Source organism: Morus notabilis, unplaced genomic scaffold (genome assembly GCF_000414095.1).
Source record: "Morus notabilis unplaced genomic scaffold, ASM41409v2 Scaffold485, whole genome shotgun sequence".
Classification (NCBI taxonomy): domain Eukaryota; kingdom Viridiplantae; phylum Streptophyta; class Magnoliopsida; order Rosales; family Moraceae; genus Morus; species Morus notabilis.
The window spans coordinates 638,234-662,907 of record NW_010364290.1 but is presented as its reverse complement, the minus strand read 5'-3'; the positions used below and the strand labels follow the sequence as shown (position 1 = coordinate 662,907).

The 24,674-nt window shown below is 33.6% G+C and overlaps 2 protein-coding genes across 2 annotated transcripts in view; both read left to right on the top strand.

The window, feature by feature from the left end:
• Nucleotides 1-8,744: 8,744 nt before the first annotated feature.
• On the top strand, nucleotides 8,745-12,206 carry LOC21408215 (receptor-like protein kinase HAIKU2). Its single transcript, XM_010106243.2, has 2 exons — nucleotides 8,745-11,453; nucleotides 11,569-12,206. Exons 1-2 carry the CDS (start codon nucleotides 8,765-8,767, stop codon nucleotides 11,970-11,972), a joined length of 3,093 nt encoding a protein of 1,030 aa, XP_010104545.1. The 5' UTR covers nucleotides 8,745-8,764; the 3' UTR covers nucleotides 11,973-12,206.
• A 9,932-nt stretch (nucleotides 12,207-22,138) lies between these two features.
• LOC112093086 (receptor protein-tyrosine kinase CEPR1) overlaps nucleotides 22,139-24,674 on the top strand; it is a 3,936-nt gene continuing 1,400 nt past the window's right edge. The window contains exon 1 of the mRNA XM_024170861.1: nucleotides 22,139-24,667. Coding sequence (XP_024026629.1) covers nucleotides 22,411-24,667 — 2,257 coding nt within the window. The 5' untranslated portion in view covers nucleotides 22,139-22,410. The remainder of the gene's footprint in view (nucleotides 24,668-24,674) is intronic.

Here is a 24,674-nt window from a genome sequence, read left to right as displayed (position 1 = left end):
TTTAATTAAAATTATATTAAATTAAAAAATATACATAATAAATAAATTTTAATATAAATTTAATAATTAAAAAATAAAAAATTATCAATAATTTATTTTTTTAAAGACTATCAAAAAAACTCCTTAATTTATAATTTATCAACCAAAAAATAGCATAAATAAATTCCGTTTTTGTATATATAGAACTTTGATATAACCACCATCTAACACTAATTTTATATAACACTTTTTTTTGTAAATTTCTTTTTGTGAGCAACTCCTGATCTATTTTTTTGTTGTCATAGCTATAAATTATTTTTTTTGACTTAAAATGGAATATTTTGACAATCTTATAATTTTATTGGGTGCTTGTTGAACCAAATTTAATAGAGTTCTTTATTGCGTTTAGTGACGGAGCCAAAAATTTATACTAGTGGAGGGCTAATAATTAAGACAAATAATTAATAAGGACAATAAAATTAAATTCTTAAATTTTAATGAGGGTTAAATATGTATTACCATACTAGATTTTTTATTTATGTATATATTTTTTTAAAAGACAAAACAGTAGCCTCCACCCACTCAAAACTGGCTCTGTGCATGACTGCATTCTCCTAAAATAGCGCACGGTGGAGCAGATTTTACAAGTTGTTCGATTATAATCTTTGTTAGGAGACCTTTGAATGTTTGGTATTGCTCTTTTAATTATACAGAGGATAGTAGAGTGATCGCTAATGTATTTAAGACCTTTATTTTCACGGTTTAAGTCATATTATTATAGTATTTTTTTATAAAAATTTAAATTTAATTTTTTTATTATATTATTTTTATCTCACGTACATAACTTAAATCATGACTTAAATTGTATAAATAAGCATACTTTAAATTTTTGACTTGACAATTTTAAAAGATTTAGGTGATGTTTTGTTTATGGGTTTAAAACTATGGTTCATAATTCTGATTTTTAAAATTTAAATTTTTTATAAGAGAAAAATATTATAACAAAACTAATAACCATAATCATAAATTAGACAGAACTCTTAAAACAAACTCACCTTATCTAAGTCTATCCACGCGTATCCATTACAGATTTATATTCTCTACCCATTAAAAAAAAAAAAAAACTCGCGGTCTCTTTAAAAAAATGGAGATCTTTTGGCAAGCCTAGTGTATTCGTAAATTAGATTTTTTTAATCGTTAAATTTACATATATTTTAATTTTTACGTAATTTTATGCAGATTTAACGGATAAAAAATTTAATCTACTCATGGATTAGCGTATCAAAATAAGTCCATAAAAAGAATGCAATCTCCTCTCTCTCCCCCACTCTCTCCTTGCACGCTTGCACCTATTCAAAAAGAGAAGATAAAAAGACGATCTCTTTCAAAAAAGAAATGAAATTTGAAATCAATTAAAACAAGATTTTAGAAGAAAACAATTACGCAGTGCCTATTACTCATTGAGCCCATAAGTCATTGTGAATTGTTTGATTTTTTCTTCAAAAAAGCTGTTAATGTCCATGGCGGCCACAATATTGCAAGACGAGGGAGAGAACATCGGCGTTGGTGAGGTTGCCGGTGAAGTCAGTTGACGCCGACGCCGATAATTTGAAGGGTTTGTTTTGGTTTGTGAGGTCAGGGTCGCACTTGTGTTATATATATATATATATTGAAAATACACTTGTGTTATATTCGGTTTGCAGAAGATTTTTTTTTTCTTTTTCGTTTTTATTTTTTTAAGTTAAAACAATTATTGTCCTAAAAAACTGTGAGAGTTGGAGCATTATAAAAAAGGTAGATCTTTCATCTCTCATCACTAGATCATCAAGTCAAAGGAAATTTTACTTGCTTTATCCGTGCCTAGTTTAAGTTGATGCACCGTAAAAAATGCCAATTTAATAATTCAATAAAAATAAATTAAGTTTTTAATTTGAATTAATATGTAATTTTATATAAAAAAATTTTACTGTAATAAAAAATTTAGATGTATTTATTTTGAGAATTTTTTACTATATTAAAACTCAAATCGATAAAATAAATGTGATCTAAATGCTTCCACCTTTATTACTAGTTTACCGGGAGGTTATTTTTGTCTCGTTCATTTCACCGATTTGAGTTTTCAGTTTTAAGTTTTTACAGTAAAAAGCTCTCAGAAAATATAACATTTAACTTTTTCTACTACAATAAAAAGCTCTCATAAAATATCACATCTCAACTCGAATTGAAAACTCAAATTCGCGAAGTGAACGAGACAAATTGCATCGGATCCGTTGGTTATAAGAGCAATTACGTGGCCCTCCACAACATTATGTCAGCAATGACGTGTATGAACATAAATTTTTGGCCCCCTTCTTATTGGGTAAATGAAGTCCATTCTTTGTCCCTCATGATACAATTTGACACTCCGTTGTCCCCTAGCCCTCTATATATGTAATTGCTTTTCGGTTTTACTCTCTGGTCTTAATTTTTAACTTTTTTTTAATCACACTTTCTAAACGCATTAACTGTTTTAATTGCCTAGTGTCATTAGGTTTACTCTCAAATGGTTTGATAAATGTGTGGTATCGAATTATAAAAAACTTTTGAGATTATTCTCCATTAATCTTTAAAGTGGTTAAAATGGCACGTTTCGTCTCTGCGGATGAGATTCTTCACAATCACTTTTTAAAAGTAGCTACTCTTCATTGTCCCTTTTTCGCACATTCTTTTTTTCTTTTTTTTTTTTTTGGTTGAATTTTTTTTTTCCCATGACACATTAGTTGTTAGAGCATTAGCATTAGATCGTCAATTCCATCTAGAATCTTTTTATTAAATACTGAGCTTCACTCAGCATTTGACGTAAGCGTGGAAATTATATATGTGTGTATATATATAAATGACTTTTAATATCTGGTTCAAATTTGAACCAAACCCTTTAGGAATCATGTCAAACAATATGTATTTGAAGTCTTCTCATGTATTCCTCCAATAACCTTTCTTTTAATGAATGATAAAATCAAACTCTCATATTAATTAGTATTAGTCTCCAGGACTTGCCGACCAATTTGCTATCCACTAACTAATACAAAGTACGTAGACGTAGTATTATTCCTTGATTTAACAATTTTCTTTTCCCCCAGATGATCACTGAAAGAGCTTGTCATTGTTAGGCACATCAAAACATATATATATATATATATATACAATATTAGTCTCTAAAATATGCCAAGAAACTTTCTTCATTGTTTTTTATTTTTTATTTTTTATTTTTGTCTTTTGTAATGACATCTCAAATCTAAATTTTGCAGTACATAGATGTGGTTCCCATCTATACATATGTATAATTTGGTGTTGATAGTTATTGCTTTGTCTTTATTATTCAAAAACATTGACAAAATTATTAATTTGATTTGATTCCCGTGTCGTTGTATTGTTTCTCAAGCACTATGCTTGAGATGTGGACAAGAAAAACAAGGATGAACTAACGTACACTACTTGAATTACTGCAGAAAAAGTTAAATATCAAAGATTAGAGAAGAGAAACCAACAATGATCGATTGGCCATATGTCTTTGGCTATAAAAAACCCGAAAAGGTTTGGTTATGCTTGTTCAGAATTCAGGATAAAATTATGACGCAAATATTTGTAGACAAAGTTAACTTTCTCTTAGAAAAAGGCTAAGAATAAGATTTTTATTTTTTTCTAACTCTACTAATATTAATGTTTGATAGATTATTTTGAAAATTACATTCTTATTATTTATATCACATTTTTTTGTCAAATTATTATCCCAAACTGTACGTCTGTCTTCTTGGCCATCAACTAGTTTTTATTATTATTATTATTTTTTTTTGCTAGTAGGTCATCAACTAGTTCAACAGTTCTTTTCTAATTAGTTCTTCGTTTGTTAAGTTTTCGGTCTTCTAGATTACTCATAAGAGCTAAATTCTTATAGATTAAAAATAAATTATGTGATATTCGGCCAACTGTTATAACCCTTCTGATCATGTACTAAACTACAAGTTATGTTTTAGAAAGGTATTAAAAATTTACGAGTGAGATAATTTATGCAAGATTCTTGTGTGTTAGATTAAAAATAAAACACACGATTAAGGATTAATCAAATAATCATCTTTAGAAGAAAAAAAAAAAGAAAAGAGAATCCCACAAATGGTGTTAAAGTTTACCCTCAATCTCACTTTGGTTCGTGACTTTTAAAATGTCTCATAGTTAGGTCCTGAATTTTTATTTTATTTCAGTTTTGATCCTTCTATTATCTAGGTGTTAAATATTCAATAGAATCTATATAAATTAGAGACTAAAATTGAAAACAGTTAAATATTATAGACTATTTGTGAAAATTAACTTTTGTTGTTTGTATTTTTTTAGGCCCTTAGCTCTAGATGTTTCTAATTTTAGGGCTCGTTTAATTCGCTGATTTGAGTTTTTAATTCGAGTTGAGATGTGACTTTATGTGAGAATTTTTTACTGTGACCAAAAAGTTAGATGTGACTGTTTCTGAGAGTTTTTACTGTAACAAAACTAGAATTCTAAACTCGAATCGGTGAAATGAATGAGGCCCTAGTTTCTAAATTTACACAAATTCTATCAAATATTTAACACTTAATTAACGGAATGATTGAAATTGAAATAAAATAAAATCTCATGGACTAAATATGAGACGTTTTAAAAGTTAGAATTGGATTGAGGTTCAGTTTCCTTATTCGAGTTTTTAATTTGAGTTGAGATGTGACTTTATATGAGAGCTTTTTACTGTAATAAAAAAGTTAAATGTAAATATTTTTAAGAACTTTTTACTGTAGTAAAACTTAAGGGATGTTTATTTTATGTATTTGTCACTGATTCTAAATCATTATTTATAGTTCTCTATAATATTTTTTTCTTATAAAAAATATATATAAAATGAGAATAATTTTAAATTTATAAACTAAATATCTACTTAAATTTTAAATTTAAATCGGTAGAATGAACGAACTTAAATTTCTGACTATTTATGAAATTAACAAAGGAAAAAAAATAAAGCACACCCAACAACACTTTTTGAGGGGATGTCAAAATCACCTTGACTTTTCTTCACCAAGGACCCGCATTTTTGAGCACACAGATTTTTTGACTCGCCTACTGAAAATTTAGACTGATTTTTCATTCTTGGTCTTGGAGTTAGTGACTCAGTAAATTATTAGAAAGAGCGAAGGGAAGCAAAACACAGATCCGAAACAAATCTTCCACACCGTAGAATCAATAAAAATGAAACAATGATGAAAATACTGATATTCTTCCCGTGCCACGTCACAGGAGCAAAATTAGTATTTTATTAATGTAAGTGGACTTCTTTGTGCACCTCAAGGCGCGTGAAAACACCAATCATATTTCATCATCTACTGCTTTCTTCTAGAAAGCCACAGCACCACATAGATTGAACATGCTGAATCTTCTACAAAACTTTTTAAAGATATTAATTTATGTATTTAAAATCATGATTTATAATTATTTTTAATTTATGTGTATTTTTTATAAAAAAATATTATAATAAATAACGAACTATGATCTGAATTATAACACGGATTCTTACTCCAAACGCACTCTACATATTTTAAGCACCGTCTATGATTAGAAAAAAAAAAACACCGTCTATAATCTGTTTACATGTTAATAGAAATTTTAACCAAAAAAAACTACGTGATCGTATTACTTTCGTTCTTTTTTGTTTTTAACAAAAATTTTAATAAAAATAGTTAAGTGAAGCTAATTTGAAAATCACAAATATGTGTTTTTAAAATTGAAAAACAAAATACAAATCATCTTATATTAAGAAGGTATAGATGAGTAATTTTTTTTCTTTACATTTTTAGTACCATTTCTTATTAGTGGAAATGAGATAATATAGGCCTTAATTCTGGCTTTAAAATTTTGGGAAACCATAAATTTCATGTATTTTAATTGCACGATAAAAACACACAATATATCAATATGTATTTAGAATTAAGGATGAAAATATCAGTATCAGTAAAAATATTAGTACTTTAATTTTACAAAAATATCAGAAAAAATATCAATATCAGTGGAAATATCAAAAAAATTTACGAAAATGACAGAAATTTACATTGGAATATATTTTTAGTATTTTTTGATAGCATCAACACTAAAAAGATATATAAATAAACACGTTTTACATTAAAAAATACTTTTTACATATTACATTTCTTAATACAAAAAGGAAGTTTTATGAAGCTCAAACGTAGTCGGGATCATATCTTGATTCAAACAATATTGGTATTACGACATGTTATTTGAATAATATCAAACATACTTATGAACGTGCCACATGAAGGTTTATTGATCATTTTTTACTGTATTTTTATGAATTATAAACTGTGAATTTCCCTAATAATTTGCCTGAGATGGTGCTGGTATATTCGGATGAGGATAATTCAAAATATTTCCATACCCATCATAATTTTTAAAATTATGATTATATGGATAATTAATGTTAGGAGGCTCTTGGAAGAGCTACAATAATTGGAAGCTAAATTCATCACTTGTAAACTAATGAAAAGATTATCTTCATCAGATGTTTGTATTCTTGATATTTCTCACTCTTCTTGCTCGATGACAAAGGAAATAATGCAACAAAACATATATTATGAAGCAAAATTAAAACAAAAAAAAACCTTTAAAATTTTTCATTTCCGATATCACCAAAATTTCTCCAATATTTCTTCAAAATTTTTAATATTCTGTCCTAATTATTCTATATGTAAATTGATATTGATATTTCAACCGATATTTCTAATATAGTGGAAAAAAAATTTAAGACCTTAAAAATGTGGAAATTTTAGAAATTTTGGCGAAATTTATTTCTATGTTTAGAACAGGGAGCAAAATCCTCTTTATATCCATTCAGAAAAACTATATATATATTTATACTAGAGCAATGAAAGCCACGAGCTTAAGTGGAGCGTCCTGTGTTGTAAAATCCCCTTTTGATATCCATTAATATTACACGTGGTGGCCAAAATTGTGAAGCACATTCAAAGTCAACGTTGGCGGCGCGACTCTTCCGTGCTCAATCAACCTGCCTTCTAATAATAACAATAATAATAATAATAATAATAATAATAGAAAAAAAAACTTGCCTTCTAATATAAAATCATTTTATGTCCCTTCTTCCTTTCAACCCAATGTCGACCCTTTTAATCCAATACATGTTTCTGGCTCCTTTTTATTTTGGTGCTACTGCTCATAAATCAGAATGTTTTCCCAGTTGCACTTTCCATCACATTTCCTATCGATTTACATTTGTGGTATGATATCTCCATTTGTAGGATGCTTTTTTTTTTTTTTAAATGACGAAAAACGATCATAATCATGTTAAAATTAATAAATACAATTATGGTAGAGTATGAAAATATATATTATTGTTGACAATATGAAACAGTTTTTAACCATGCGATATTCATTAAATTTAAGTTCATATGGTTTAATGATCTACAATTATGTCTTAATAGTAAGATTTACTTTATGATAAAAATCAACTTAAATGTAAATAGTATATAGTCAAATTCTATAACTAGAAAAAGTAAAACTGGCCTATCAGCAATAGGCAGTTTTAAATTTTATTGTCCTGGTTTTAACAATTTGGAATAATCATACACGAAGCAAAAATAAAACCTCTTGTCCTTATGATCAACAATACAAAATAATCATACTCTAAGCAAAAATAAAAGTAAACATCACTTTGACATACAATGCAATAATATGAGAATTCTCTTATAAGATATAAAAATGACATTTTGCTAGTAGGGTGAAAATAACTATAAAATTCTGTCAAATTTGCGTACTTTTAAAAATTAAACAAGTTAGTATTAGTGTTCCTTATCACATTATAAATTTCCATAAGAAAGATAATGTGAGCATAAGGTTTTAAAAATATATTCGGCTGAAGTAGACTTAGAATAACAAAACTAACTGAGTAAACAAAACCATTTTTTTTTTTTTAAAATGCGAGAATAATCCAAAAATAACCTCTCATTCTTTGTTTGGCTACTAAATTTTTTGTTTTAAAAAATAACTAACATTGCATAAATAAATTTTTTTTTCTTCTCAAATCTCAAATTTTAAACTACCATAAAAATTTATCATTTTATTGAAGATACTATAGTGCTTCAATTTTACAATAGAAAAAACCTTTAATTTTATTGTTAAAAACACTAGAATTTTTTTTTTTAAATTCTACACACCTTACAATAATATTGTTCAATGTCAATTAAAATATTTATCCGATTTTGTATATTAATTGATGTGATATAATAGTATTTAAGAAATATTTAGATAAGAATAAAAAAAGAAGAATTTCTTTAATGTTTTCTCTTTTTAAGAATACGATGTTTTTTATTTATTAATTATTAAATTTATATTATTTTTTTAATTTAATTTATTTTTAATTAAATTTAATATAAATGTAATGACTAATAAATAAAGAATATTGGTGTTATGAAAAAAAAGAAAGAACACCAATAAAATCCTTAAAAAAGACGTGAGTGGAATCCTTATTTCTTACCATGTAGAAACATTCACATTATTGAAGTTTCAAATTACCGTTGAAAGATAAAATAACCTCCAAGGTGGGGTCACTTCGTACAGAAAATAAAAACGTTTTGGAACCAATTCCAAACGCACCCCTTATTTCTTACCATGTAGAAACATTCACATTATTGAAGTTCCAAATTACCGTTGAAAGATAAAATAACCTCCAAGGTGGGGTCAGTTCCACACTATTGAGTTTATGCACCTAGACACACCTCCGATAAAATGGCAGTATCTCCCAAAGTCTTCCTTCGACTCTTCTTCGTCTCCATTTGGTAGACAAGACATGTCGAAAAACTCCATCCTCCACGACATGTCGTCCGCCGCAAATTCCCGGCGCATCACGGCGGCTCTCTCCCTCCTCTGTTTCCTCTCCCTCTTCTCCTCAACCAAATCCGACGACCTCCAAATTCTCCTCAAACTCAAATCCTCCCTCCAAAGCCCCAGCACCGAAAACATCTTCTCCTCATGGGACGCCACAAACTCCGCTTGCAACTTCTTCGGTATCGCCTGCAACTCCGATGGTTCGGTCAGCGAAATCGAGCTCTCGCATCAGAATCTCTCCGGGGTTCTCCCGTTCGACACGATATGCGAGCTCTCGTCTCTTGAAAAGCTCTCTCTCGGGTTCAATTTCTTGCACGGCAAGGTAACGGAGGATTTGAGAAACTGCTCGAAATTGAAGTACTTGGATTTGGGAAACAATCTTTTCTCTGGCTCTGTTCCTGATATATCTCTCCTGAGTGTTTTGGAGTATCTGTATTTGAACAAGAGCGGATTTTCCGGGACTTTCCCGTGGAAATCGCTTACGAACATGTCGGGACTAATTCGGCTGAGCTTAGGAGATAACATTTTCGATCCAACTCCTTTTCCGAAAGAGGTTATCGGGTTGAAAAAGCTGGATTGGCTTTACCTCTCGAATTGCAGCATCGAAGGGGAAATCCCGGCGGAAATCGGAGACCTTGTGGAGCTTACAGACTTGGAGCTTTCCTTTAACAACATCACCGGCGAGATTCCGACGGAGATTGGGAAGCTTACAAAGCTATGGCAGCTCGAGCTTTACAGCAACGGGTTGACCGGGAAGCTTCCGGTGGGGATGAGGAATCTCACGAGGCTCGAGAAATTCGACGCCTCGATGAACAATCTGGAAGGCGATTTGTCGGAGCTGAGATTCTTGACGAATTTGGTTTCTCTGCAGCTGTTCGAGAACAACTTCTCCGGTGAGGTCCCGGCCGAGTTCGGAGAGTTTAAGAAGCTCGTGAATTTGTCTCTGTACACGAACAAGCTGACGGGGAGTCTTCCTCAGAAGCTGGGATCGTGGGCGGAATTCGGTTTCATCGACGTTTCGGAGAATTTCTTAACCGGTCCGATCCCTCCGGACATGTGCAAGAGAGGGACGATGAACATGCTTTTGATTCTTCAGAACAACTTCACTGGAGAAATTCCCGAAAGCTACGGGAATTGTCCGACTCTGCTTCGTTTCAGGGTCAGCAACAACTCGCTCTCCGGCGTCGTCCCCGCCCGGATCTGGGGGCTGCCGGCGGTGAACATAATCGACCTCGAATTCAATAACTTCGAGGGCCCGATCACCTCTGACATCGAAAACGCGAAGGGCCTAGCGCAATTATTCGTTGGAAACAACCGCCTCATCGGAGAATTACCGGCGGAAATCTCGGGAGCCTCAGCGCTGGTCTCGGTTCGGCTCAATGATAACCGTTTCTCGGGGAAAATTCCGGCGAGTATCGGAGAATTGAAGCATCTGGGGACTCTCCATTTGGAGAACAACATGTTCTCCGGCTCAATCCCGAGCTCATTAGGCTCCTGCGTCTCTCTCAACGACATTGACATGGCGAGCAATTCTCTCTCCGGAAAAATTCCTTCGTCTTTAGGCTCTCTACCAAGTCTCAACGCTCTCGATTTATCCGACAACCAACTCTCCGGTCGAATTCCGCAGAGTTTGGCCTCCGTTAAGCTAAGCCTTCTTGATTTATCTCACAACAAACTCTCCGGCAGAATACCGCAGTCTCTCTCCATCGCGGCCTATAACGGAAGCTTCGAAGGAAACCCCGGGCTCTGCAGCGTAGAAATCAGCTCGTTCCGGCGATGTTCTTCGGGTTCGGGCTTGTCCAAGGAAGCCCGTACGCTGCTCATTTGTTTTGCCGTAGGTTCGGCGATATTAGCATTGTCGCTTGTTTGTTTCTCGTACTTAAAGAAGAGAGAAAATGATGACAAAGAGCGGTCTTTGAAGGAAGAATCTTGGGACGTGAAATCATTCCATGTTTTGACGTTTACGGAGGATGATATTCTTGATTCCATAAAGCAAGAGAATCTGATTGGAAAAGGAGGCTCAGGGAATGTTTACAGAGTGGAAGCCTCTAATGGCAAAGAAGTTGCCGTGAAGCACATATGGACTAACGTTGACTCGAAATTCGGCCGCAAAAAGGCCCGGACCACGACTCCGATGCTCGGGAAGGGCGGCAGGCAGTCGAAGGAGTTTGATGCCGAGGTTAGGACTCTGAGCTCAATTAGGCATGTGAACGTGGTGAAGCTGTATTGTAGTATTACTAGTGAGGACTCTAGCTTGTTGGTCTATGAGTTCTTGCCTAATGGGAGCTTGTGGGACCGCCTTCACGGCTGCCAGAAGATGAAGCTGGATTGGAACTCGCGGTATGAGATATCGGTGGGGGCGGCGAAGGGGTTGGAGTATCTTCACCACGGCTGCGACCGGCCGGTGATTCACCGGGACGTTAAGTCGAGTAACATTTTGTTGGATGAGTTTTTGAAGCCTAGGATTGCTGATTTTGGACTTGCCAAGATGGTTCAGGCTAACAATAACGGAGGCCAAAATTCCACTCATGTCATTGCAGGAACTCATGGATACATTGCTCCTGGTTAGTTATTACTACATCACTTTAATTATTATTATTATTATTTTTTATTTTTTGAAGAAATTACTAATTAATTAGAATCAACTGTTTACATGTTTTTGTGCTTTTGACTATGCAGAATACGGATACACCTACAAGGTTAACGAGAAGAGCGATGTTTACAGCTTTGGAGTTGTGCTAATGGAGCTAGTGACAGGAAAAAGGCCAATAGAGCCAGAGTTTGGAGAGAACAAGGACATAGTGAGCTGGGTTTTTAGCAACCTAAAGAGCAGAGAAAGCGTGTTGAATTTAGTGGACCAAGATATTCCAGAGGCTCTTAAGGGAGAAGCCATAAAAGTACTGAGAATTGCAGTTCTCTGCACAGATAGGCTTCCTGAGATGAGACCCACCATGAGAAGTGTGGTCCAGATGCTTGAAGAAGCCGAGCCTTGTGAGTTGGTGGAGATTATAGTCACCAAAGATGGCGGTGCTAGCAAGAAAATGGAAGCCTTTGATAAGAATAAGTTGGATCCGGAATTTTAATTAATCTTATTGAAATGGGATCTTGTTAAGGTTCAAGAATTAATGATTAAATCCCACGTTTCTAGTCATGTATCATTATGTACTATTTTGTAGTGTGTGTAGATGAAATAACGTGTAGTGTTAATGTATTCTGCTGACAACATAGAGGCAGATTCCTTTCTGTACCATATTTTAGCGATGATGATGAAAATGTCTACCCTATTCCTTTCCACATATACATATTTGTAGTTCAAATTTCAACATTTCAAATAATAAAGAGAAGCGATCTGTGCTTCTTCTTTTTTTTTTTTTTCTTTTTTTTTTTTTCATTTTTCATCTTGTGACAAGTAACGCGTTTCTTAAAAAACTTTTTTAATAATTTTATTTTATCATTCAATAACTGTAAATGCGTTCAAATAATAATAATAATAATAATAATAATAATAGTGGGATATTTTGTAGTTCCACCGCAATTGTGGGCTAAAGTGCCTGTCTTTGTTCTGAATCATTCATGTCCTGCCAAGTGAAGAAAAGAAGAGTAGATTTGCTTACTTGGACATAAAACCACCAATTTTACACGCAAAGCACAGTACGCCAAAGATCACAACCAACACCAAATAGTAATTTAAAACACAAATAAGTAACTTATTAAGGTGGCAAAGAATAAGCATGTTCCCCGCCGTAATTCACATTACTGATCAAAGTTTTAAGGTATCACCAAAATAAAACATTAGAATATTCCTTCTTAAAACTAGTATAGAATTCCATTCATTCATTTTCACTCTACTATTCATTGAAAAATCTTGTTTCTATCCGGGATTGGTTATATTTTGTCGGACTGATAACTAATTAGATGATTACATAAAACCCATCTTGTCAGTAAATCTACCAGCAACAACAAACTCCAAGAGATATATATTTGAGACTCCCAAGGAAGAGATATGAGATATACATATATGGCCTTATACATGTACATACATACATATATATATATATATATAGCTGTACTGTGTACTGTTTTTAAGTGGTTGGGTTAGTTTGGTACGTACTCCTAGTCCTAGAACATGCTTTTGTTTTGGTTAGCGTACATAATATTTGTCACCATTTATATTCAATAATGAAAATTAGTGAGCTGTGATCCGGTCAAGAGCAGGCTGAGGAAACCCACCCCACACACACAGGTTGTTCTAGAAAAGCCAATAAATAAATAAATAAATATGGGGCAGTTGGGAATACCATTCATTATTTCAATTCTTTTTTCTTTTTTCTTTTTTTTCCCCCCTAAATCAGTATTTCGATTGCTGTTGGGTTCTAATTTGGTTCGGGGGCTATATAGGTGAGGTATCAGCTAAACGAAGACTCATAGAAGCAACATTTTCAACAAGCTAAGCTGTTTTATAAATTTATAATGTATGAATGATAATAAACGTGCCAATTTATTCAACCAAATTTGACACCAGGTCCAATCTTCCACATCTTTTTCTTCACCTGTAGAAACATTCAAATATTATTTCTATTCGACTTGTTTTTGGCCGTTGGTGCCAATGAGGGGTAAATGTGTGCACAGTAAGGCTTCTTTAGGCTTAATTCATTTAACCGATTTGAGTTTTCAATTTTAATTTTGCTATAGTTACAAATTTTCATAAAAAGTTTTATCTAATTTTTTTGCTACAATTAAAAACACTTACATAAAGTCACATATAAGTTCGAATTGAAAACTCGAATCGACAACCGAACGAGGCCTTAGCCTCTCACAGCTTTTTTTATTATTATTATTTTTGCTAGAATACAATTTTTCACTTAGTGGGGTCCATTTATGGACCATAGCATTACCTTCTCTTGAAGACGTTTGTGGTCGATGTGTCCGTAGGTTTTGTGAGTTCTTATGTGTGTTTCTACAATCTTTTATTTTGAGTGAAACTACAACTAATTTGCTGAACCAACCCAACTTACCTGAGGGTGGGCAATCCCTGGGGCCTTCTGCAATGTCTCTCCAATACTTAAAGCCCATCAAGAAGAATCCAACAAATTTATCTAGCTATTGACTCCTATTTTAATGAGCACGTCAAGAAAAGGACAGCGTTCAACCCATCTATCTCTCTCTCTCTCTCTCTCTCTCTCTCTCTTTGAGAAATAGTAGAAAATATGTCAATATAAATAGCTTAAAAAAATATATAGGTAAATTTTTAATTATAAAAATTAATAGGTCATAACTTGTCAAGTTATGGTTCATAATCAGAAAAGTTATGGATAAACTTGTCAAATTATGGTTCATAGCTAGACAAGTTATGGATAATAATTTGTCAAGTTATGGTTCATAACCAGACTAATTATAGACGGAAACAGTAATATAGCCTATTTATTAACTTATGTAAACTATTGACCTATTAATTTTAATTTATCTCAAGTTTTGACCTATTTTCCTCTTTCCCCCCTTTTTTTTTTTTTTTTTTTTACCTACAGACAAGACAACAGTTTATATGATAAACTTAGAGAATTAGGGTGGGTATTATGTATTAGGTTGCTATTTTTATCAAGTAATAGGTACCATTAACATTTTATTTAGTAAATAGAACGCCTTTCGTTTTTCTTTATTGTTTATTTATTTGATTTCATCGTGTTCTACTTTTTTTTTGTTATATTAAATTATCTCAAAACACTTTCACAGTCACCCAGCGGATGATTTAAGTTTTCGTATGTATTTTCTCAGATTACTCAGGTCAACGGACAGATGAATGGCGTGATCCATTTTAAAAGGGGAGAGAAAATGAGACAAATATTTTTTAGAGTGCATTACTATTTATATCTTTTATTCTTGATTAATATCATTTTTAGTTCTAATTAACCAAAAGGGTAGTAATCAAGAGTAAGGAGTAAAAATTTAAATCTATGCACTCTAAAAGTAAGTTCAAAAATTTTCTTTATATATTGTAGAAAATAGGCCTCCATTTAAATTTTACGTTAGTAAATAACTAATTCACCAATGTATATATGGATGAGAATCTTACCCGTGGGTATTATATGGAGTGTGGGCGGTTTGGGGTTAGAATTAACTTCCGAGTTGGGGATGGGGCGAGGGAATCTCCCCCGTCTCCAACCTCGATCCGACTATATATACTTTTAGTTTATATATATATATATATATATTATATTATGGATTGTTGGAATTTAAATTTTGTTTTCGGCTTATTTTTATGAGATATTAATGAGTACGTTGTCAAATTTTATAATCAACTTAATGAAGTTTGCTTTGTGTGATGTTACCCGAATTTTTTAATTTTTCTTTCTTAATGGGTAAATGAGTAAGGTATGGGGATAGTTTCCTTAATGGGGATTTCCCGACCCCGACCCCGTCCAAAATTAGAGAGTATGGAGGTGGGTATGAGGGACAAACTAGGAGTAGGGTATAGGGGTTGGGGGAGCATACCTGGTCCCACCCCGCCCAATTCCCATCCCTAAATTTATAGAAGTTAATACGCCTTTTAATGTTTTGAATTTCTCATTTTTCAATTTTGTCATTTTTTTTCCTTTTTTCCTATTTCCTTCTAGATCTCATTTTCTCGATTTTCTCTCTATTCATCATTTGTGGGTCTGCTCTTCTCTCTCTCATTGCCAGTTGTAAATCTAGGATTTACCATCAAAATATAATTTTTATTTCTTCATAAATCTTGAATTTACATGATAAATTTAGAACTTTTCTAATATATGATAAATATTTTTTAGTTTTACTCATAAATCTAGAATTATTGTACGGTAATCTAAAATTTAACATCAGAACACATATTGTGTTATTCGTAAATCTTAGATTTACACTTTCTATAATTTACTATCAGAACACAGTTTATGTTCCTTCATAAGTCTTGGATTTACACAGTAAATTGAGGATTTATGGTTACTGGTTAATTTAAATTTATTAATATGAGATAAACATTTTTTAGTTTTGCTCATACATCTAAATTTTATCGTATAGTCAGAATTTATTATCAAAACATAGATTGTGTTATTCGTAAATCCTGAATTTACAATGTAAATCCAAGATTTATCATCAGAATAAAATTTCTCTTCCTTCATAATCCTGGATTTACAAGGTAAATATAGGATTTACTATCAAAACACATATTATGTTTATTCATAAATTTTGAATCTAGTGTAGAGAGTGCGAAGAAAGCCAAAGTAAATTTTAGAATTTTCTTTTCTTTTTTAATTAAGAGCATTTTTAGAATATTAATTTAGTATAAATATGAATTTAAACCTAGTAGGCTTATTTACTTACTAATTATAAACCTTAGCCTATTTATTTTTATTAAAAGCCTATTTCCTGCAACCTCCCTTTTAAAAGCTCAATGAAGAATAAAACGCCACCCAATTTGAAAAACGGCACAATGTTTTCCTTTTAAGAAGAAAACGACACAATGTTTTGAAAAGTGGAAAAGTAACCATTTTTAGACTTTTTGGTTAATGTTATTTCGCCGATTGTTAAATTTTGAAGATTGAGCTCATCGTTGGAAGCGTTGAATTTGAAAAGGTGCTTCTGGAATTAATCCGAAAATAAGCGACAACCAGATACGCACAACGAGTAACGACATAAAAAATGACGCGATAATATAACAAATAAACGATAACAAGTAAAAACGACATGGTGGATGACGCCGACAAATTGAAAACGACAAAAAGAAAACAATACGACATATTGATCGACAATGGAAATTAAACGACGATAAAAAATGAATATTACAATGACAGATATGGACAAAAGTCTGGTAAGAGTAGAGGCCGGGCCGGGCCGGCCCTAAAAGGGAGAGAGTCAGCCCAACCCGATCCTAAGTCCAAAGATTTAGGCCCAGCCCAACTCAAAATTTTATAAGGTATTTTTAAAAAAATCTTTAAAAATATGATGTTTGGGCCGGCCGGGCCCAACCCTAAAGGAGAGAGGGACGGTCCGGCCCAGCTCTAAGTCCAACAATAGCGGGCTTCAAGCCGGCCCGTTTAGCCCAGTCCAAACTTATAGCTCTAAGTAAGATACTAACACGACAGTGAATAACAACAAAGTGAAAAACAACCAAAAAAAAATGAAAAAATATCTATCGGAAGGAAGATGACATGATAAAACGATGGTAGGAAGAAGTCAAAAAAAAAAAAAAAAACTTTTATAAAGCCCACAAAACCATAATTCATTTTCATGAATTTATGTTACTTTTTCTCGAAAGCAAAATGAGATGTGATTCAGTCTTATAAAAAAAAAATAATGAGATGGATTTGCACCTCTCGAGACACTTATTTAGATCTCATTATATCTATCACTTCATTATATCTATGAACAATAATATTTGCTGAGTCGCAGCAACGCTACTATATATGCATATATTATAAGAATAAATCCACTTTGTACACTGCTGATAATGTGGATTTTCCACGTCAAAGTGATGGTTAACGCTACTAGTGTAAATTTCTATCATTAACACTGAAAATTCGCCCAAACCTGCGTGAACTTTCCGCATTGCACAAAAAGAAATCAAATATTGCTCTTGTATCTGTTTAGTCATATATATTTGACATGCCATTCCCTAATATTCTTATTCGTTTCTTAATCCTATTCTTTAAAATAAATAAATAAGTACATAAATTAATGATCTCCTCCATGATCATACATAAGAACAAAAATAGTATAATCCAAGCTAATCCCACATTCTACATGTTTATGCTTCATGACGTACGCTTTTATCATTCAATTAGGTTTACTTGCTATATAGCTAGCATAAATTGATAAGATAAACGATATAATGTTAGTAAAAGAAAACCACTAAACAACTTTTTTTTTTTTTTTTTTTTTTTTTTTTTTTTTTTTTTTTACTCGTTAGTCTTATCACCTCTTATGAATGCTGCTTTTACAGTTGGATCATTTCATGATCGATTCTTTGAATGAACGTATTAAGAAACAAATTAAACATAAGTTCTTGTAATTGGGGTTTTACTATTTTTTGTGCACACCTTCGCACGCTCGGACCAGAGAATATATGTGTGTGTGCCAAGTGCCAACTCCAAAAACAGATAACTAATAATAATTACATTGGTGTTACATTGAAAATTAAGATTATGATTATGATCATAGACCCTCCAATGTCCAAAGCAAAACGGCCTCTATTTGTTTAGTTTTGTTTGCGAATCCAATGGAAAGAGACAATAATGCCAAAATAGTATTTGAGGTGAGAATTGATCTTCCAAAGCATTTTTTATTCTAATATTCTATTATACTGGACATTATTCCAATAGGAAAGTGAAGGCACTAATTAACTTACTATGCAACACATCATGGGACGCGGCCTTCCGCAGCATGAAACCGTAGCTCCCAACTATTTCAATTAATTTTGACTGTGTTTTTCGTGCAACTGAGAGAGAATTATTGTTATTTTTGTTTTCTATTCGAAAAAGGGAGATCGTGAGTGTTATGAAACTTTCAAAGCTCGCCATTAAAATATAAATAATAATAAAAAAAAAGACTTGATTCAATCGATATTCGTATGGGTTCAGTTTTTACTCATACATGCTATAGCACATATTTAACACCGCAAAACACATTAATTAATTAAATGAGAATCTTGAATTTTGCAATATTGAAACCCGATGTGCATCACGAGAGAACAAGGAAATGCATCCTTAAAATTTTTTTAATTAAACTTGCATATGATTTTATTACTGAATATGTTTGTCCATCGTGTAATATTAATCTAATGCTTCCTTCCGACGATGAATTTAAACGATGCGCTTAGCTGCTATCATGCGCTGATGACTCATGGCGCTCTTTAGCACATCCAAAAGAAGATGTCGGTTTTAAAGAAAAAAATGGACAAAGGAACCTATAAGAGATTGCCATGTAAGATTTTGAACCAAATTCCAGAGTTTCCAACCAAATCAACATCCAATGCTTTAGAAGAGAGTGGGAATCTTTGCTTTGCACTTCATCATTATCAGTCACGCACACTCACTCGCTCGTATATACAACACCTGTAATTAACAATATTCTCATCATTGATAATGAAATTTTAGCCCTTAATTTTCTTCTGCTGAAGAATGAAATATTAATTTAAGAAAACAAATGAATATTAGCGTAGGAATAGAGATATATATGCATAAAAAATATGTATCCTTATTGAGTCTGTTCTATCATGATCTCTTAATTCTAAATATATATGTTTGTGTATATTTTTTTTCCGCTTGGAATTAATGTCTTGTTTATATACTTTTTAGTTATGTGCCACATTCATACGAAACAAGATCACGATAAAAGGTACATGCGAACAAGAATCTCAAACAATTTATACACTGACAATAAGTCTAAATTATAACTTTCAGGTGAGCAATAATAAAATTAAGGTTTTAAATAATAGTACAAGTGAAATATATGTGTGTGTGTATATATATATGTATGTATTTATGTATGTATGTATCATGCTCACAACGGTTGGGACTTGGGATCCCCTCGAATGCATGGACGCAATAAGTCAGCTCAGTATTTGCAAATTTATCAAATTTAAGGATACATTCATACATACATATACGACATAAGTGTGATATATTTTCATGCGATAATTGTAATTTTTTTTTCTCCTCAGAAAAAAAGTCACAACAAAGAACCTAGTTGAACGATATTGAAGGTGAAAACTTGATTTAGTACCGGACGAACTCGTAAGCACCATGCGGCTGCGAAACGAGCAGTGGAGGCACTGATCGGATGGTACAGAAAGTATGCTTAAAGTACATAAAATAGCAATTAGGATTATCTCCTGGCCAAATATCATGAGTATTTATAACTCATGAGATTAATATCACATTTAATTGATTTTTTCCCAATCCCCGGATCCTTAAACCCGGGACTTAGTTCATACATTGAAAACAACTCACGCACCTCAAATTGATTTTGTTATGAAAAAAAATAGCACTTGTTATAGCATGTATCATTTTATAAAGGAAAAAAAAAAGTTATTTAAATATAGGAAGTATACTTTTAGGGATTTAATCCTTATTTTTTGGCCCATGCTATTTGGACCTTAGTCAAGCATTGATCCAATATAAAATAACAATAAATAATGGTAATACGAATTAATTATGTTCCTGCACGGATTAGTCCGTACAACAAATAAGATTTTGCAAACATAACTAATAGAAATTAGAATACACAATTGTGGTGTTTAACCAAACAGATACAGAGGGATCACATTCCTGTGCCTTATGATATTGTAATCCAGGGTTGATCAATGGAGCACTAATTACATTATTTACATATGTTACGCACTTGCCCTAACTTTATTTTATTTTATTATAAATATATAGATATGGTCCCTACTCAAAGTACCCACAAAAAAAGTTGCAAATTCCCTAAATTTTATAGTGGGATATGATTCCAAAACGTTATCCACCTCCATCCATTCATGAATTGTCTTGCTTTCTAATCTATATATTACTGCTCTCTGCCACTGACCTAATTAAAGAAAAATAATCAATTAACACTAATTAATTATAATACTCTTGTGAATGAAATTCTTGTATATACACATGGCAAACATGTAGAAATTTGTGGAAGAGACGATACTGCAATTTGATTGGCCAATGAAAGGTCAACTCAAGGGTTGTTTGCCACCATATATTTATGCTGTCTTTTCATTCCAAGTTGTTGAACAAATTTGCGGAGACTGGTATGGTGAAAATTGGGTATCAAGTATCAACGAGCAGTGTACTCAAATGGGGGAAAAAAAGAGAAGGCAACTTTATCAAAATAAAGAAATGAATTTAATATGCTGTTCTCACTACTAAATACTACTAAAAGATACAGTTCAAAACTCATTCTGAACAGCAAATATATGTACATATTACACACACTCACAAAATTATATACACGTATATATATATATATACACACACACACACACACCTTATTCCTTGAATATTTATGAGCACTGTAATACTTTAGTCACTTTTTATATTGTTTGAAATATTATTATTTTTAACTCCAGTTTTTTTTATTATATATTATTATTATTTTGATCCTTGCCATAAAATTAACGAGCTGCAATTCCATTAAGATAATCATGTAACTATTGCATAAATTGAAACTTTACAGAAATACTAGTTAATAATAAGTGCTAATGTTATCTTTACTCGGTTAAAAATATTGAAAACTGAATTTTTTTTTTTTACGTAATATTGTATCATTTCGTCAAAATTTTCAACTATTACGCGATATAGATGTGATTTCATGTTAAACTTTAGAAAAATTTTATTAATTTTCGTGTCAAAGATAAAAACGATCAAAAAAATAAGTTTAAGGAGTGATCTTAAAAAATTAGTTTAGATAATAAAGTTTTAAAATGTTCGTACTTCAAGGTTTAACCATGCTATTCAATCAAAAAGTATGTTTATATATATATATATATATATATATAAAGTTAATTATGCGGACGCAATGTGTAGGGCCCATGCACATCTAGACATGCCCAAGAATAAAATACGCACACCACACTTTTTAAATATTTTGGAATGTTTTATACATTGCTTGGTGTATCCAGCCAGTATTTTATTCATAAGGTTTCGTGTGCAAAAAACTAGATAAAACATATACGTATATAAAAAATAAAAACACGTGCTATATGTTTGTATTTGATAATGTTCCTCGATTTGTTAAAGATGATAAAATTTTTTTTTTTTTTTTTTTTTTTGGTAGTTGATGATAGAAAATATTTACTAATAATGTACGCGTTTCTAAATGTTACGTATAAAATACATTACATTCGTATTTTACCTTATTCATCCACCCAAAGTACTAGAATCTCTCCTATATAAGTGTACTTACTTGATTGACTGGACAAATCAAAGACATGGTGATACGAACGAGTATGAGAATGAACAACATCAAGAGGTCCTGACCATGACAAAAGAAAAGAGGGGGAAAAAAGTTGCATGCATGAGGGCGTGTAATATATATATATATATATATATATATATATATCAATATTGATTAGTATCTGATGCATAAAAAAAATAATAATAATAACCACCTCAATTATCAGTATAAAGTAGGGGGCAGAGATGGACGTCATATTCTCTACACAAACTCTACACTAATGGAGTATAAATATAAAGCCTCTTTAGAGAAAGATATAATATGCCTTTCTCTCTTTCTGATATATCTGATCTAGGACTAGTACTGTCACTGCACAAACACACCCAAACTCTCTCAAAACACTTGTATGTTCCCTTTCTTTTTCATCATCATCTAACGGTTCGTCCTCGTCGTTGATATCTATCTAGCTTCCACACCCAAATGATATTCCTCCCAATCACCACATTTATATACTTCTCACCACCTTCCTCTTCTTTAACACAACTTCACCAACAAAAAATTATCAAACACTTATAACCATTCCCCTCTCTCTCTCTCTCTCTCTCTAAGATATATTTTACCACGATGGCTTCAAAATATTCTACTCTCTTGATCATTTTCATTCTCTCATTTCTGTTGTCTAACTTGATCTATCCTTCCGATCAATATTTGCTAACTGGACACAACCAAACTGAGTACTTCGTCCTCATGAAGAAATCCCTCTCCGGCAACGCCATATCCGAGTGGGACGTGATCAACAAGCCTATCTGCAACCTCACTGGGGTGGCCTGCGATGACGGAGGCCTCGTCGTCAGGCTCGACCTCGTCGGTTGGTCTCTATCCGGCCACTTCCCACCCGACATCTGCGCCTACTTACCGGCGTTGCGCGTTCTCCGCCTCGGCCGGAACCGCCTCCTTGGCGAGTTCCCTAACGGCGTCACCAATTGCTCTGTCCTGGAAGAGCTCAACCTCAGCTTCCTCTACCTAGGCGGGACGCTCCCGGACCTGTCGGCGATGAAGTCGCTTAGAATCCTCGACCTATCGTACAATCTCTTTAGGGGAAACTTCCCCATCTCCGTCACCAACCTCTCCAACCTCGAAGTCCTCAACTTCAACGAGAACGGGAACTTCAATCTCTGGAAGCTTCCAGAGAACATATCAGGCCTGACCAAGCTCAAATCAATGTTGCTAATGACCTGCATGGTGTACGGACACATCCCGAGATCTATTGGAAACATGACTTCCCTCGTTGATCTCGAACTAAGCGGGAATTTTCTGGTGGGTCGAATTCCATCCGAGCTCGGACTTCTGAAGAACGTGAGACAGCTTGAGCTTTACTACAATCAGCTCGTGGGAGAAATTCCTCACGAGCTCGGAAACATGACGGCGTTGATTGACCTTGACATGTCGGTCAACCGATTGAATGGGGCGATCCCCGAAACGATATGTCGTTTGCCGAACCTACAGGTTCTCCAGCTCTACAACAACAGCTTGACGGGGGAAATCCCGACCGCCATCGAGGAGTCGACGACGCTGAGCATGCTTTCGCTCTACGACAACTTTCTGACGGGACAAGTGCCGAGAAATCTTGGCCAGTTCTCCCCCATGTTAGTCCTCGATTTGTCCGAGAATAATCTGTCGGGTCCTTTACCCTCCGACGTTTGTAAAGGAGGAAGGTTATTGTACTTTCTCGTCCTGGACAATTCCTTCTCGGGAGAATTGCCTCAGAGTTATGGGAAATGTCAGTCTCTCTTAAGATTCCGGGTTAGTAATAACCATCTAGAGGGCTCAATTCCCGAGGGACTTCTTGGTCTTTCTCATGTCTCGATTATCGATCTGGGTTACAACAATTTAAGCGGTCCGATTGGTGATTCCATTGGGAGAGCGAGAAACTTGTCGGAGCTGTTCATTCAGAGCAATAGAATTTCAGGAGTTTTGCCGTCTGCAATCTCTAGAGCGACCAATTTGGTGAAGATTGATCTGAGCAATAATCTCATATCGGGCCCAATACCTTCCGAGATTGGGAACCTGAAGAAGCTGAACTTGCTTCTTCTGCAAGGCAACAGGTTGAATTCGTCAATTCCGGTATCTCTATCTTGGTTGAAATCCCTGAACGTTCTCGATCTTTCTAAAAATCTCCTTACCGGAAACATCCCGGAGAGCCTCTGTGATCTGTTGCCAAATTCGATCAACTTCACCAACAACATGCTCTCCGGCCCCATACCTCTGTGTTTGATCAAAGGAGGGTTGGTGGAGAGCTTTTCAAAGAACCCAAACCTCTGCGTGTCGCCGGACGTCAAAGCCTCGGACAAAAATAATAATTTCCCGGTGTGTTCGAAACCTTACAATTATCCGAAGAAGCTGAACTCGGTTTGGGCTATCGCCATCTCGCTGGTGATCATCCTCGTCGGAGCAGTCCTTTTTCTAAAACGTCGGTTCGGTAAGGATCAAAAGAAAGTGGTCGAACACGACGAGACTCTCTCGTCCTACTTCTCCTACGAAATGAAGAGCTTCCATCGGATAAGCTTGGACCCGCGGGAGATCATTGAGGCCATGGTGGACAAGAACATCGTCGGGCATGGCGGGTCGGGGACGGTGTACAAGATCGAGCTGAACAACAAGGAAGTGGTGGCGGTGAAGAGGCTGTGGAGCAAAGAGTTTGGGAAAGATCATTTGTGCTCGGATCACGATGATCAGCTGGCGTTGGACAAGGAATTAAAGACGGAGGTGGAGACTTTGGGAAGTATAAGGCACAAGAACATCGTCAAATTGTACAGTTACTTCTCGAGTTCGGATTGTAGTCTTCTGGTTTATGAGTATATGCCGAATGGGAATCTGTGGGACGCTCT

Bases quoted from the DNA above. Each gene is read 5' to 3' on its own strand.
- LOC21408215 (XM_010106243.2), top strand. From the start codon at position 8,765: ATGCACCTAGACACACCTCCGATAAAATGGCAGTATCTCCCAAAGTCT. The intron at 11,454-11,568 runs GTTAGTTATTAC...TTGACTATGCAG, and splicing joins TCATGGATACATTGCTCCTG to AATACGGATACACCTACAAG.